This window comes from Eucyclogobius newberryi, unplaced genomic scaffold, assembly GCF_026437365.1.
Source record: "Eucyclogobius newberryi isolate DKJ021-1_F unplaced genomic scaffold, fEucNew1.0.hap1 SCAF_8, whole genome shotgun sequence".
Lineage (NCBI taxonomy): Eukaryota > Metazoa > Chordata > Actinopteri > Gobiiformes > Gobiidae > Eucyclogobius > Eucyclogobius newberryi.
In genome coordinates, this window is record NW_027316500.1 from 14,281,031 (window position 1) to 14,298,754 (window position 17,724).

The window sequence follows — 17,724 nt, forward strand, 5'->3', positions numbered from 1 at the left end:
TTAATTTACTTGGGGTATTCACAATAAGCAAGCTGGTTGGTCATGTGAAGTATTATACATTAGGTTGATTCTACATGTTATACAAACATGTCTCTTTTTATTAAGCTGAGTATAGGAAAGCTTTGTCTTATATTCAGCCGCGATGTGCTGTGCAGTAGTGAGAAGTTGTGTCCAGAGGTTGTTTACATGCTGACAGAGTCCGCCCATGTCTATTGCTCAATCTGCTTTTCAGGGTGACAACCTTGTCGTCACATCTTGTTGAATTAAGTAATAGCCACAAGAGAAGAAGGAAGCGAGTGCTCTTAGTTAATTATAGATATGTCAGCCCACACAGTGACTAATGATGCAGACTTGTTTGTGTCCTAGATGTACTGCTGACACTCAGAGAAGTATCCGAGACAAATACTGCAGCGTGACCTCTCATCTGCTGCCGTCCATTCCTCATGAAAGCACCACGACCCTATCTGATGTGGTTTTATATACACGGACCAGGCCAAGCAATATAACCACGGACAATGAATAACTCCTATTGTAATCATTAAAGAAAACTTGTTAATTGCTTTTTATGACACTCAAGGACAGTTCACAGTTAAGAGAGACAAACAAACAAACAGACAAAAGATGGTTGTTTGAAACCAGGTTTGAAGAGGTGTTTTCAGTGCTTTTTTGAAGGTGCTGAGCGTGAAGTCTCTGATGGTTTGGACAGGGAGTTGCAGAGGGCAGCGGCTGTCTCAGGTCTATGCATAATAGTGCTTTTTTTGTGTTCCCAGTCTGTGTTGATCAATATAAAGAAATAAACGGTAGAAAGTGATGCATTTGGGAAACAGAGACTCGCTTGTGCGGTTTTATCCAACCCAGAAAAAACATAACGGCTCAAAATGTTGTAAATGTAAATGATCACTATGTGTTACATAATGAGCTTTTCACATATGGTACACACACATTTGAAGATGTTATTCAATCAATATTGTTTCCCAGAACAGATGAAAATGATAACTTAAGTAATGGAGTGTGTTAATTTGCATAACAATTACAGACTACATGATTGCGTAATTGTATCCTGTCAAAACTGTCAACAAACACTGACTAGTGCTTTTTGTTCAAAAGATGAACTTTCTGAGTGAGCCTCTAACTTTCCTTTCTCTTAATGTCAGGTGTCATGTATTATTTAGGCTTAATTACTCTTTCAAGCACTGATTGACAACAATTACTTTTTCCTCACAGTGATTACAATTGCTCTTAGTTCAGCTGCACAGTGACGAGCTTTAGAAAAGTTTTTCCTTTTATGTCTCATACTTGAACTCGCAGGTGCCCCCTACTGAGATGTATGACGGGGCCTAGTGCCAAAGGGAATATCGTATCAAGCGACCAGCCATAGAAGAGTGATCATAATGTAATGTTATGCCTGATTGTATCGTTTCCAAAAGGTAACAAAGCAGGTAACAGACCTTGTCAGAGATATCAAATATTGCTTAGTGAAGCATTGAGGCAGAAAACAATGCAGGCGTTGGCTTGATTGCTTGTGACCTGTTACCATGCTTTGTAGCTTTTAAGTCTTTTCTGCTTAAGCTCACATAGACAAAAGAAAACGTTGTACAACATTATCTACTCAAAAGGCTGCCTTTCTGGGTTAAGTATTAGTTCTATATCTGCAAATCAACTGAATTGTGCGACACGTGACTAAATTGCAAACCAGATTTGATCAAATGCAAAAAGTCATTATAGTATTTTTTAAACGCTGTCTCTAGTGACAAATCTTATGATTTCTAATAGAGAATCCGACTGCTACATGAATTATATCAGAGAATGCAGCAATCGTACCTTTTTATTTAATTCAAGTTCTTGAATTTGTATTTAACCAGGTCACTAAGTCGCACTCAGATATGCAATCTCATTTCAGAGGAGTCCAGGCCAGCAATAGGGTTAGAGCTACAACTAACAATTATTTTTGATTGATTAGTCTAGCAATAAGTTTTCAATGCTTTGAAGTCCTTGTGCATTTCAGATATTTCAGATAACAGTTATGACGATTATCTCCATAATTGATTAGTTACGATGAATCAATAAAAAAAATTCAGTCCTAGATTGGATAAATAGCACATGGAAGAAATTTACACGGACTAGGGATGTCAAGATTAACTGTTTTTTCAATGACTGTGAACATTTATGCCTATGGTTGTAGTCCCTCATTCGTCCCGGAGTGTCCCATTCAAGAGTCATTCTCAATCTGCGAATCAAGTCTGGGAACTCAGATATTTATCTTAGTCTGGGTAAGCCCTGCCCACCGGAAGGGACCTCCTGATAAAGGGAGTTTTTGGTTTCACTTGAAACTACCCTCTTTGTTAACTAACAGCTCTGTAATGGGCTATCTACATCCTATTGTAAACTGACTTTAAGGTTTAAGATTCAACCTTACTGGCCAATAAAATCTAAAATTACTGTGTGTAGTAACTATATTAGTTCTCAAATATATCCAAATAAGCCAAGCTTCAGCAGCAGAAGTAAGGGGAAAAGTTCCCCTCACTTCTGCTGCTGAAGCTTGGCTGAACTCACGGTGTCTTTTAATGGGGAATACTGCACGGGAAGCATGATTCTGCTTTTACCATAGCGGCCGTGTTCAGGGGCCCGTTCATGTTCCACTCTCAAACAGGAACTTTAAAAACCAGAGCCAGAACAATGCGCTCTGAGGACAACACAGCCTCAAACCCATGGATCTATGCTCAAACCACGCTGAATAAACCTGTGTGGGAATCAAGGATGTTTGTGGGTTTTGTACTAACTGAGCATGTGCGAGGAGAAGCGAAGCAACAGCAGCGCCACGTTTCAACAAACTCACTTAAAAACTATCTCTAAGAGACACGTCTTTGTAGATAAGGCTCTGTTCATGTTTTCAATGATTAGATGTTAGACAGGCTGTAATTTAACAACATAGAGTGCTAATTTGGGTAATGAATTGCTTTAGCTCAGTAGCATAGGCATTCATGCGGAAGACATGGTTTCAAAGCCCACCCTATTATTTTTTCCTCTTTCTATTATCCACTGAATATTGATTTCCACCCCAGGTCTGCTTGGCCATCCGTAAAAGTCCCCGAACGCAACTGGAATATAGTTTAAAAAACAAAATAACAAATGTATTTTTGATGATAATCGTGATTAATAGTATAATTGCAATATTTCCCCTCACAATAATCGTAACTCTAAATTTGAAATATAAGAAGAACATGAAAACTCCACTGGGAAAAGCACCATTGCTGCAGCTGCTTATTGTAGCTGCAGAGGTATAAAATGTCCATGTGTACAAATGTAGGTGGTGATATGAGTCATTGTTTGAACCATAGTGCTATTGTTAAAACACTTTTTGAGAGTTCTTAAAGATACTTCATTATTAATATTCAGTTTAATTATTTTTCATCTTTTATTATGATCATTATCTCTAAAACTCAGTTTGTTCTTAACAAAATAATGATTATTATAGTGATTAGTAATGAATGTTTTTAGACTATGGCCGCAGCATTTGAATTCCGGCTATGACAATTTACTGCATGTCCTCCCTTCTCTCTCATCCCCATTTCACGCTTAGCTGTCTTGTCTAATAAAACCTACGAGACAAAAAAGGGGGGAAAAAACAAAACATTTAGCATTGTCTGTTCTCAGGTCTAACATTAATAAGACCTGATTTTAGTATCTATTGCCAGCACAATAACTCGCTGCTGCCAGCTCTTTTAGTGGGCATCTAGTGCATGTTTTGCCGTAATTGAGGGGGCCTTTAAAAGTGTGCCAGCTGAATCGGCTTCACTCGCCAATTGCCAACAAACATTACAGGATTGATTCATTGATTCATCATCTTCAGCCCAGGAAACTGTTTCTTTTCTTGACTTGTTTTTATTTTCTTTGTAATTTGCCGTATTGGCTGTCATGTCCTCTCCCTACAATTTCATGTGGTGTTTCTGCAAAGTCCTGTGTCTTGATTGGCTGAAGTGAGAGCAGAAGGATTGGGAAGTGGCTGGATAACAGGATTATGGACCTCAGAGAAATGGCACAGCCCTTGTCTCTCCTCTGCTGTTGTTCTATAGTGACTGATCATTACACTGGCCCAACTCTGTGTCTCGCTTTCCCCCGGCCATTCCAGATGAATCATGATTTACAACAATCTCTGCGCTTGATGTTTTCACTTAACACTGGGCTTTCTGTCGCCTTGTTAAAGCATTGTTACTGCAGGCTATTTACATCTCATACAGCGTATATTATGTGTGTATTTTTACTCTATTTTAGGTAGTTAGTTGTTTAAATACTTGATTAGGAAGGTCTTATAGCGACAAGCTAAAGTAAAGGGGCTTACATTTGTTTCGTCATAATTTAAATTCCAATTTGCTGCAGCTCCAACCGAATCGGATTCAAACCAATAGTAGAAATCACCAATTCAGCAAGGAATTGAAATAGCTATTTGTAAAAACGTTTTATAAATCTCGAGTATGTAGTACTGTTTCCTCCATGTTGCTGGTATGTCACATATTTCAAGTCTCCATTAATCGGGTAAACCGGGATGTCATCTGCAAAAGGAATGGCATATCTAAGCTTGTTGGCATTCCTCACATAGAAAACGGCAGTACTTTAAAAGCTGTTAAAATAATTTAGACACAAGCACCAATGGCACTAGAAGTATATATATCCTCTTTGCGTTTGTGTGTATTGAACCCATTACATATACAATTCATGCATTACAGGGTCAACTGGCGCACATTTTTCATTCATATTTAATTTTAATGCATGTTTTCACTTGGGAATGTCACAATATGAATTTTTAGTGTTACCATTAAGATAAGCTAAGCTAAGATAAGATAAGATATTCCTTTACTGTCCCACATAGGGAAATTTAATTGATCCAATGCAGGTAGATACAGAGGCAGATACAGAAGAAAAGAACAGATCACTTATAGGAATTTTGAAAAACACTCTCAGTAGAAGATCTATAAACAAAAACTCCTATAGACAAAACCTCCCATTTCCCAACAAGGGATGGAAGGGAAAAATAATAAAGATAATAAATAAATAAATACCTAAATACCATTGCATGTGATCACGACAGTAATTGCACATGAATATGTGTCACGACAGCACATAGATTGCACATGACGGAGCTGGACTTCTTGATGACTCTGTCCAGCCTCTTCCTCTCCCTCTCTGTGATGCTGCTGCTCCAGCAGGCCACACCGTACAGGAGGGCTGATGCCACCACAGAGTCATAGAAGGTCTTCAAGAGTGGCCCTGTCACTCCAAAAGACCTGAGTCTCCTCAGGAGGTAGAGCCGACTCTGGCTCTTCCTGTACAGTGCGCCTGTGTTATGAGTCCAGTCCAGTTTGTGGTTCAGATGAACACCCAGGTACTTGTATGAGTCCACTCTCTCAATGTCCCGTCCCTGGATGTTCACTGGTGAGGGGGCAGTGGGGTGGCGTCTGCGGAAATCCACCACCATCTCCTTGGTCTTCCCCGCGTTGATGAGGAGGTGGTTCCGCTGACACCAGTCCACAAAGTCCTGCGCCAGTCCTCTGTACTCCGCATCATCGTCGTCCGTGATGAGTCCGATGATGGCAGAGTCGTCAGAGAACTTCTGCAGGACACAGCTGTCCGTGTCGTGTCTGAAGTCTGCAGTGTAAAGGGTGAAGAGAAAGGGCGCGAGGACAGTGCCCTGGGGCGCCCCCACACTGCAGGTCCGAGTGTCAGACACACAGTCCCGGGCTCTCACAAACTGGGGTCAGTCCGTGAGGTAGTCCAGGATCCACTCTGCCAGGTCATACTCCACACCAGCCGTCTCCAGCTTGTCCCTCAGGAGCAGCGGCTGGATGGTGTTGAAGGCGCTGGAGAGATCGAAGAACAGGATCCTCACAGAGCTGCCAGGCTTTTCCAGGTGAGAGAGAGAGCGGTGCAGCAGGGAGATGACGGCGTCCTCCACTCCGATGCCAGGCCGGTATGCAAACTGCAGCGGGTCCATGGCTGAGCTCACGGTGGAGCGGAGGTGGTCCAGGACCAGCCGCTCCAGTGTCTTCATCAGGTGGGACGTGAGAGCCACTGGCCTGAAGCTGTTGAGGTCTTTGGTGCGCGGTGTCTTGGGCACAGGTACCAGACAGGAGGTCTTCCAGACCTGTGGTACCACCCTCAGCTTCAGGTTCATGTTGAAGACATGCTCCATAACTCCACACAGTTCATCTGCGCAGGACTTAAGGAGCCTGGGGCTGATGCCGTCAGGTCCTGCTGCCTTCCTCACTTTAATCCTCTTCAGCTCACTCCTCACCTGTGCTGCTGTGACAGTCAGTGGTTGGCAGGGGGACCGTGTGCTGGGGGGATGGGTGAGTCCAGGCGAAGTGGGGAGCTGATGGTCCGGGGAGGAGAAATGAAGAGGAACGGATGCAGGGCATTGTCCAGCTGTGGAAGAGGGAGCATGCAGCTGTGCAGGGGGGGGTGACCAATCAAATCTCAAGAAGTGAGCATTTAAATCATTCACCCACTGTAGATCCCCCTCTGTCTGGGCAAGGGGGATTTTGAAGCCCGAGATGGTTTTCAGGCTCCTCCACGATCCCTGAATGTTCTTTTGCTGCAGCTGCTCCTCCATCCTTCTCTTGTAGCCGGCCTCAGCCTGCCTGATCTTCCTCCTCAGCTCCTTCTGCACAGTCCTCAGCTCCTCCTTGTTCCCTGACCTGAAGGCTCTCTTCTTCTTCTTCTTCTTCTTCAGCAGAGCTTTCAGTTCACGGTTAATCCATGGCTTGTTGTTTGGAAAACACCGCACCGTCCGGGAGGGAACAATATTCTCAAAACAGAAGTTGATGTAGTCCGTGATGCACTCTGTGATGGTGTTGATGTCCTCCCCATGGCCGTAAAGCTCAGTCCAGACAGTGGTGCTGAAGCGGTCCCTCAGAGCCTACTCGCTCTCAGCAGACCACATCCTCACCACACGGGACACCACAGGCTGCCTGCGCACGATGGGTTCATACACAGGCCTCAGATGTACAAGGTTGTGGTCCGAGCTGCCCAGGGAGGGAGGGGGGAAGAAGAATAAGCCTCTTTGGTGTTGGCAAAAAAACAAGTCCAATATTCTATTGTTTCTGGTGGGGCAGGTAACATACTGGGTGTATGTTGGTAGAACAGAAGAGGGAGAAGCGTGGTTAAAGTCACCAGAGACGAGGAAGAGAGCCTGTGGGTGCTGTGTTTGCAGCCTACAAGTGCAGGAGAGCAGTGCTTCACAAGCATATTCAGCATTGGCAGACGGGGCCACATAGATTGCGATCAAAATCACATGTGAGAACTCCCAGGGCCTCATGCTAATAGCCAATAGTTCAATATCCTTGTTACATTGCTGCTCCTTCACTGTGCAGTGTTCAGATTTGCACCAGCAAATTATTGTGAGAAGAAACAAAAAATTGTGAAATTCTTTGACGGATCACCACCAGTCACCGAGTATAGATTAATTACTTAATTACTTAATTTTACTTTTCACGTTTCTTCTAATTTAATCAGTTATTGCACATAATATCAATGTAGCCTTTTATTTTTGCTCTACCTGTGTCTGTGTCTGTGTTGGATATAAGTCTATTTTGAATAGTTAATTATCTTGACTTGTAGTGCATGTTTCCATTCACCTGCTGTTCTTGAATTGTGCATTGCAACTCTGGACTTTCTCCATTGTGGGACAAATAAAGGTCATATTATTTTATTACAACCCGAATAATGACGATTACAGATTTACCGATTAATCTTGATATGACCGTATGTTTCCATTTGAACCTAGATTGTATTTTTTGCTCTAGTTGTTAAAGGTGTAATGCCTGGAGCTGGAGCCCACTTGGCCCACTTTGAAACGCCTGTCACCCTGAGCTCTCCGGCAGGTGTAGCGTGTCCTCTGTCTGGGCCAAAGACACCGTGTCAGCGGCCTGTGGAGCGGCTGACCTGCAGCGGGCCTCCTCCACCTCACTCTAAAGTCCTAGCCCTTTGTCAGTCCATAGGAAATAACACAGCACCACTCTGCACTGACAGAAACCTGCTGACTCTGCTCACTGGCAAAATAGCAGCACAGACAGTACAGAGCATATTTTTACATTTAAAGTGCCTTTAACAAGTTGGGCTACTCCTTTTTACTAAATTAAACTCAAGAAAAAAGTGCAGAAAAAAACACCACTTGGTTCAAATACTCTAACACAACGGTTCCCAAAGTGGGGGTCGCAAAGCATGTGCTGGGGGTGGCAAGATGAAACTTGAAACTTTTAATTATTGCAGACATCTTTTTAAATTTATTGTGGGGTCCTGAGTCGGTTTTATGGTTATTTCGGGGGTGTTGGCCCGTAAAATTATGGAATCCCTGCGCTAGCACATAAGGGCAGCGCCAAATAAAATGTCTCTTTATCTTTTGCACATCTGTAACAAATCAGAGTTTTGAGCGTTCATCTTTTTCATTTTCACAGGTGATAAATATACTCTCATCAACCATTATTCTGAAGTAAATTTAGCTGTAAGTTAGCAGTCTGATAATGTGCTCTCTTACAAGTCTTCGGTTGATATTTCAGACAAAAATTACAGTCAAGATAATTATATATAAGATGTCTTTTTGTTCTTTTTTTTGTCGCACATTTTATCCTAGTTTGGCCAGTTTGATTTCCTGATTGTAAATTGTGACATTGCATTTGAAAATTCTATAACTGTTACCAAGCAACCTACCGTTGCTTTTGGAGTGACAAAAGCGGTAATAATATTTGAGAACATCTTTATTTTGTTGAATTCATTTTTAAATGGTAAGACAGCTCAGTGTGAAATGGGGATATCCAACCAAATAAATAAAACTAGATTTATCATAAAAAAACAGTTGCTTCTCAAGAATCAAGAATCTTTTACAATTACAAACTACCCCTTGCTACTATATTATGTATTATGGGATCAAATGCAATTAATATGTTCCTTAAGTACTAAGGTCATAGGATATCAAGATATTTTCTGTTCTCAAAGATTTACTTGAGTTAAAGGCGCAATGGACGATTTTTCGGCGATTTGAGAACTCAGGCGGAAGTGCGCATGCGCACTCCCCCGTGCGGACTGATACAACACACACGTGCGTTTGTTTATTAGCGCAACGAAGCGCATCACATCGCTCGTCTCCCGTAGATTTCTGTCCACTTCTGCGTCAGCTCGAACTGTCTTTCTCCGTCTTCATTTTGCCCCGTACACTGAGGGAACTATATAATGATAGATCCATGCGCTTAGGCACGCGGAAACGTGGGGACGAACCGCACGCAGCTGCAGGTGAGCGATAGGTGCGTTTTATGATTGATACGTGGCAGGACAAATGATTTATCCACGCCACGAGGAAATATGATTTAAAAAAAATGCTGAAAAAAATCGTCCATTCCACCTTTAAGTGTGGATTTTTTTTTTTTTTTAGTTTTGTATATTTTTTATGAACACAGAATTTACTAATGTGCTTTTTCTGGTAGATGTTATTTTGTTATCTTCTTTATTTCCCTTACTAATTCCCTCACTAATTGGTTTACAAATACAGTGTGTAGGAGTACCATAGTTCTAAAATGTCTGAATATTCTGACTATATTATATACTTTTCTATTTGCCTGTTTTTCCAGATTCCGCTGTGTATATTCCCCAGTTTGACGTTGACTCTTATTTGGAGCTGCAGCCTCTCGCGTCGCTTCTGCAGTCCTCTGGTGACAGCACTAATCCCTCCACTACCGACAAGGACACCACTGTTATTCTCCAACTGACACTGAAAACAAGATCTACGCAAGGCACCATTCTCTACTGTAAGTGCATACTGTAGTTAAAAAATCACTTATGACATTGAAAATAGATGAGTGCAGATTAAGCTGATATTATGCTCATGTGAATACTTAACTCTTTTTCATCCACTATAATGCATGTACTTTTTTCTCTTCCCATTAGATAATGACTTAATATATTTGTGCGGTTAATGTGAATTGTGAATAGTAGAAAAAGCTTCAGATGTAGTCATCTGAAAAATAGACGTTTCGATGTTATTGACAATGACTCTTGGATGAGAGTCGAAACGTCTATTTTTTCTAACTGAGTCCAGATGACTACAACTGAAGCTTTTTCTACTATGGAACACGCCTGGACGAATGAGGGATTACACTGAATTGAGAATGCAAAAAATGTAGTAAAGGCAATTGAATCAGAACATGCATTTTCCCAGTATATACTGCAAATGAATACAATGGTGAAGTGCTAGGATGTGGGTGTTAAGAGTCCAGATTGAGTGTGGGAGTGTTTCTATTTAAATGGGTGCTTACCTCAGAGGAGCAAACACCAAAATCATGAGCAGCAGGGAACCAGCAAATGACTATGACTATGTTTACATGCAAAAAATCTGATTATTATGCGAATGTAGATCACATGTAAAATCTAGTGTGAGTAATCAGAGGGGCCATGATCAGATAGAAATGAGATTACTTCTACTACGTGTGATTTTAATCATCTCCAATAATCTGAGGATAATCAGAGTTTGAGTGTGCATGTAACTGCAGTCACTGTGGAATTTGAAACAATAAATCATTTTTTATTGACTCCCAACATCCCATCTCCTTCAAATTTGATACAAACACAAACTGATAACTAAAACAAGAATCACATGCATTTCAGAAGAAGTCTAAACTTCAGGGTTTGCAGCAGGGTAAGACTTGTAAGTAAACACACTTTATTTCCACTTTTTTTAATGATAATACAATGACTTAGCGGCAGATTCCATTTGTGAGAAAATACATTTGACATAAAATTACATTTTACACTTAATAAAATGAAAATGAAAAGAGCAAATCAAAATCTCAGTGATACTGTCACTTATAGTGCAGAGTAGCAATTACTACATTAAGAGGAAATAAAAACCCAAACAATAGTTGGTGTTTCATAAAACAGCTTCTAAGTGGCATTAGTAACCCTGAACTACATGGAAAGTTGTCATTTATGGCTTTCTTTCATGGGTTTTCTAATAACAAAAGCATATTTTTTTATCAATAGAAGTTAAGCGATACTTAATGCTTAGCTTTAGCCTTATGCAAGTAATAAACAAAACAAAAAAATGTGTGTTTGTTGTCATGGTAATGGAGCACGGAGTTTGACAGACACGTGTCTCGGCTCGGATTGATATGAAATCAGCCGCTTTCATTTCAACACAACGCAAACAGTCGAGCAGCTCATTCTGAGTCGTTTTGGACATACCTTTTGTAACAGACGTCTGTAGATGCAGTTTTAAGACGGAAACACGACATGTGGCACTTCCACATGCCTGTATCTCTAGCGTAAAAAGCGTAGCTCCATGGCATTTACGTTCAAAAGGGCGCTTTCTGTGTGTGTGTGCGTGTGTGCGTGTGTGCGTGTGCGTGTGCGTATTTCTTGACTATTCTGTTGCTTTAAGCCGATATTGAACAAAGGAATTCTCTTAAGGAGGTGAACGCAGGGCGCGCATGCCTGAAGAGTGGGCTGGTCTGACCCTTTTGCTGCACCTGAGCAATTTCTTTAGTTAGGGGGAAGAGGAGATTTTTGTTAGGTCGGCCAGGCATCCTCTGAGAAGCCCTCACTATAAGATCAGGCCATTGTTTGGAAAGAATAGGTTTTATTGTGTGAAGAGGTAAACCCAGTCTGTTTGCTAAAACCATTGTAACTATAAAGAGAAATGTCATCTTACTCAAAATCCTCAGAAACAGGCTAGAACAAATATGAATATTGCTGGCAAAAACACAGGTATGACTATTGTTTTATTTCAGTGACTTCTATCTCATTAGAAACGTTTGTATTTTATGAATGAAAATCAAGTCTAGCTACAATATTCCTTTATGTAAGCCTGGATGAATATAAACGTAGACCAATTAAGATGAAGATCACTGCACATTAGAAAGTAGATTATTTGCTGTGTCACAACCCTAGAAGAAGGTGGAAGAAGTACTCACTTCTGTTCCTCAAATAAAAGTGCAGAACAACAGCCGAAACTGCCATGTTATTTTTGTGCCGGCCACGCTCCGCGGCTCCTGAAACTGCGCCGCTATTTGACCGCGTTTTAGCGCCGTTTTAGACCGCGCCGGGTTAAGGTTAGGGTTAGGGTTAGGGTTAGGGTTAAGGTTAGGGTTAGCCATGACGCTATAAGAGAAGTCCATTTGACGGCGGGCCCCGGCACTGCAGCCACGGCCAAAAAAAAAAGGATTTCAAACTAGTTTTGAGAACTATTAATGTGCCAAATAATTGAAAAAATAATTGTTTTGAGTTTTGGGCTACAAAAAACAATGTTGATTTATATATTTTTATTTCCTCAAATCTATTTGGTAAGATGTCACCTTGAAAATGCTAAAAAAAAATAATAACTCCATGGCCAAAATTTTCAGCCCTAAATGTAGTGGAGTAAAACGTACCGTAACATTTGGACTATAAGATGCTACTTTTTCCACACTCTTTGATCCCTGCTTTCAATACAACAATGTGGCAAATATATATATTTTCATTTCCTCATTCGTCCCGGACTGTTCCATGGTAGAAAAAGATTCATATTGTAGTCATCCGGACAAAGTTTTTAGAAAAACAAGACCTTTCGACTCTCATCCAAGAGTCAGCTATTTATCCTAGTTCCTGCCCAAAGCAACAGAATCATATTCACTGAGAAATTAGTCTAATGAGGAACTGAATATAGAAGTGTCTAAATGCAAAGTTCCACATGTGATATGCCCGAACCCGACCCAGGGCATGCACGAGACTTCCGTGTATCTTTCTGTGTACAGTATAAACCTCATGTTACAATGTTGTAAACTGTACATTTAAAAAAAAAATGTAAATTTCTTTGTACATTTCTTTGGTGTATCTTATAGTCTGATTTTTACGGTACAGATACCTGCTCTCAAATGTATGAAGAAATAGTAAAAAGGATGCACTCTAAAATGTGTAATGGAAAAGTACAGATACCTAAACCTATACTATTAATTTTCCTTCTGTACTTATTTACTTTCCACCACTGCATAGAAGTCAGAATTAGAATAGTACCTAATATGAGCAAAAGAGAACCCCTTGATCTATCATTAGCGCATAGCTTTTGGGAAAAACAAGACTCAGTTCTTTTATTGCCTTTTAGTGTTTGTAAAAGCTGAGCCAGTATTGTGCTTATGTTAACTCAAAAGCATCATTCTCCAGGAAGTAAATTAATATAGGTGGGTTATGGCCAATAAAACAGGCTTTTATGTAAACCACAGCAACCACAATGCTTTTGGGCATCTTCAAATGTATTCCACTTAAGCATACAACAGACGCACTTGTAATATTTATCCATCTGATGTAACCTCCGGTAAATCAGTGACATCATGAAGGTTTACGAACCCTCATTTACATTAAAGTACTTCACGGTAGAGGAGGAAGCCGCAATTTAATGAACCGTTAGTGTTGTTATTGTACAGTATGTGTTTGTGTACATTCATGTTGGCATCCTTTCCTCACGGCGGTTTCCTTAAAGGTTTTCACTAAATGTCCAAGTATACTGTCCTTCTGTATATGTCCTTCTCACCTCACTGACTTTATCTGTCCCTCTGATGTAGTCCTTCCTAATCCTCTCCATCCTTGGCTCTCCCATAGAGAATCCCAGGTCTTCCACCTCTAGCTCTGCTTTATGACTGATGCCACGCTATAATCTCACCTCTGTAGATTATAGCTCACCACTATTCTATGCGTTTATTCTTTGATTCTGATCTGAAATTCTTATCATGAAACAAAAATAACTTCTCTGCATCCATCCAAACCTGCATGGTTGAACAGTTTTCTAGCAGCTTTAATCATTACAAGCTACTGCACGCTAAAATACAGCAGTATATAGCTATTCGATATGTAAAATTATAGTCAAGAGAGACAATGGAGCTTGACTATTCTTTTACTCTGTTTCCGTTGTTTGGTGTTTCAGCATGGTGGCACAATGGAGAAGGAATTTACCTTTTAATTAGATAATACAGTACAAATTTCAGAACAAGCTAATTGTAGTACTTGTATACAGTTCATTTACAAATGATAATACTGAATTATCTTCTTTAAAAAAGTGTGTCTGTTGACTAGTGCAATTACTTGGGCTAAAATAGAAAATGTTAGATATATTGCCAGTTTTAATCATAATATATTTAATTTAAAACTGTCTATTTGTTCATTTTTTATAAATAGCCTCTCTGAATGGTGCACACTGCAGCTTCAAGAGCTTAACTTTAGTCTGTGTAAGCTGTCACTGGCCTCCCATGATTCTCAACTGTGTTCCAGCGAAGACTTAAATCTTGGTATTTAAGGAGCTATTAATTAGACAGCCCTCAGATCCTAATAAGACTTTAAATTAGCACACTAATAATGGTTGGTGCTCTCAGAAAAAAGTCAAGACTGCTAAGCTTGAAAAGATGTTATACACTTTTAGATAAATAACGCAGCCTGTCTGACACCGGTGACTAATTAGACCAGATTTAACGCTGGTCGGCATGTACTATATAATGAACTGTGGCACTCTGTGAGTTACAGAGATTACACTTACATATGCTGAAATGGCTCAGGGATAATGTTTATTGGCTGTGACTGTAGATACATGCAGATGAGTAGAGCTGTTTCTTTGCCTGTCATTTCCAGTAACATTGATAATGGGCAACAATTACCAGAGAACCGACTGACATATGACTGTTATTTGTAGGCAAATCCCATATGTTTATCCCAATTCATGTACATTTCTGTCTTTAATGAGAGGTTGACCAATAGAGGGAGCGGGTGGGGAAAAGTGTGTTGTGTATGAGCGTAGAAAAAAAAAGTGTGTGAATCGTAATATGCTGATTTCAACAAAAAAGCAGATCTTCACAGGTATCTAATCACAATTTCATCACAATATCGCCTAGACCTAGTAACTAGTAGATTGTGCATGCTTCACAACATTAATGTCCTGGGTTCAATTTTCAGTCCCAGACCTGTTGGCGCCATTCTATTAACCTTAGTCAGGCTGCTGTTATCATTCCAGCTTTGGGATTTTGCATAGAGCTGTAGATCTTGATAACAAATAACAAATTATACAGACTACAAAGCTGTTTTCAAGCCTCCCAGAGAAAGGAACATTATTGACTTGTAAAAGTGGCATGTTCTCCTCATGTTGTAGAAGGTTGTCTCCAAGCACTCCAGTTTCCCCCATTAATAAACATGCCCATTAAGCCAGGAAAATGCAGAGGACAGATTTAAGTCATAACTGCATAGATGTTATTTGTATAATATTTCCTCTGGACTAGATGATCCCCAGTTCAAGTCTAGGGACATACTTTATCCTTGTAATAAAGCGACTCCGAGGCAGAGTTCTGCGCTCTCCAAATGCCTCTAGTTTGTCTATTGTATTATATATATTTCAGTTTATATTTATTTGGAGAAAATGTAGTTCATCTTCTTGGCTGAGCTTTTACAAACGATTTACTATCCTGTCGTTTCATAAAACTGCTCTAAAGAGTTCACCTAAGGACCACCAAACCTCCTTTCCTGAGTGCAGTGGTAAAGGTTTTTTTCAGAAAGTGGCTACACTGCTCATGAATGCATTCAGAATCCAACGACATCCAGTCATAATCAGCTGTCATATTAGTGTCTTCATTATTGACTGGCACATGTTATCTGCCTGTGTTAATCTCTCTCTCTCTCTTCTCACTCTAAATGTCTGTAGATAAGTTTGACACACAATGACAGCAGTTACAACACAATTTCACCATAAAATGCCCTTATTACCGAGGTAAACGTAGGTCAGAGGTGAGAAGCACACAGCAAGGAATGATTTGACATAGTGTGATCGTGCATTCCTGCCTAGTGATACCGGGGATTTTTGTTTCAATCCAATACTAAGTAAATACAGCAAGTATCACGATATTGATACAATACCAATGAGTTTAATATTAAAGTGCTTGTGACAGGTCACTCCTGCAGATTTAAAGGATGAGTCAAATGCATTTCTCAAAGGTGCTTAAAAGCCAGTACTCATTGGCTTGTCTCCAGCTTCCATCAGACCACAGTGGGGAGGGCAACATGTTAGCCTCTGTGTTGAGTTTGCGCAAAATTGCAAGTACTGTACATAGAATCTCTATCTCTGAATGGCATTATAGTTGTGGAAGGTACAGGATTTAACACAGACATGGTTGAAATATTAACGGTTGTCCGAATATTTTTATAGCGCCATAATAACACTGTTATTGTGGTTGTAGAATTTAGAAAAAAATGTATTATTACTTATTTACACAAAACACAGCTTTAGTTTTCTGTTGAATCTTACTAACATCACATGAACACTATAGAGGACAGAGAAGAACTGGTTGTTTCGAAAGCACATATAGAAAAGTGCACATGCCTTTTATCTGGTAAAGCTTCCTGTGGCTTTTCGTGCATCTTTTCCACATCAGAGGGGAGGAAGTGAAAGGAAAACTCCTGAGATCAAACAGACAATGTTAATCAGAAGACGAGCTCAAAGACATGTATGGAGCTGCACTGGAATCACACACCTCTCCCTCAAGCAAACACGCAAATCTCCCCCCAGACTTCACTTGTCAGCTCACGAATAAGAAATATGAGGAGGTGGGCGAGCAAGCCAGTGTGCAGTAAAGAGTACCGGTAAGTCTGGAGAGAGGGAAAGAGAGAAAGGGAACAGGTGACAAGTGCTGACAAAGGGGACCAGTGCTCTGTTAGACTGGGCGCAACATAACAGGGCCATGGGGATGACAGCAGACAAAATTCTCGCTGAAAGAAAAATTGAAAAATAAAAGATGGGGCCAGCCTTGACATCGACTGTGAATAATCCAACATTCGTCACTAAATGAGTTATGGTCCTCCTGAGTGAGAGGAGTCTTTGAAGAGACAAAGGCTCATTGTGGCAGAAATAAATAAAGAAGTTGCATCTGCGTGCTGTTGTTTTGCCTGAGGCTTGGAAAATGGCGTCAGTGACATTTATTAACTGTAGTGTCCCTCCAGCGGTTATATATGCCGACAGTATGCAGATGGTGATGTGCAGGGCATAATAAAATTGTCTGCAAATACTGTACTGAAATAAGGCTGTGTATCAGGGTCATTATTTTAGATGTACTTCATTGTAAAGAAGCACTTCAAATGATAGTATGACAGAAACGGTATTTCTCTTGGGCTTTGGAAAAATCAGGATGAAAACTCAGTGGACATTTTGGGTTATTCCTAAGAGCTTACTCAGTTGATACACAAACAATATCTATACACTACTGTATAAGTGCATCAAGTGATCTTACACAAATTGCTTGAATTGAAATACAAACTCTTGTATTTTGTGGATTTCTGCAGCTTTTTTCAGATGTAAGTAAAATACTGTTATGTTAACCAAGCCTACAAACAACCTATAGCAGTCAACCTTTAATAACATATTTTTTATATTTTTCATTATATCATATTTTATTTTTTTCATCAATAATATGGATGCAATGACTAAATTCATGTGCCTAGATATGGACATTTTAGACCAATACCGATGTTATTGTGAACGCTTGGGCCGTTAACCAATATCATGCTGATATATTTTATTTTTTATACATTGTTGGGTTATTTTAAACAGTTGTATTTGAAATCAATTTATAAAGCTTTGAACTAATTTATGTTTTATTCTAAAACAAGGATCAAATCTATTTTACAATGTCTAGAACCAGAGAGAACACACAAAAGTCTGATGGGGCTATAATTTATTAT

General features: G+C 40.1%; 1 protein-coding gene across 1 annotated transcript in view; it reads left to right on the forward strand.

Moving 5' to 3' along the window:
* eys (eyes shut homolog) overlaps positions 1 to 17,724 on the forward strand; it is a 196,090-nt gene that overhangs the window by 126,692 nt on the left and 51,674 nt on the right. Inside the window, exon 40 of the mRNA XM_072437256.1 lies at positions 9,618 to 9,794. Within this exon, the coding sequence (XP_072293357.1) occupies positions 9,618 to 9,794 (177 nt within the window). The remainder of the gene's footprint in view (positions 1 to 9,617; positions 9,795 to 17,724) is intronic.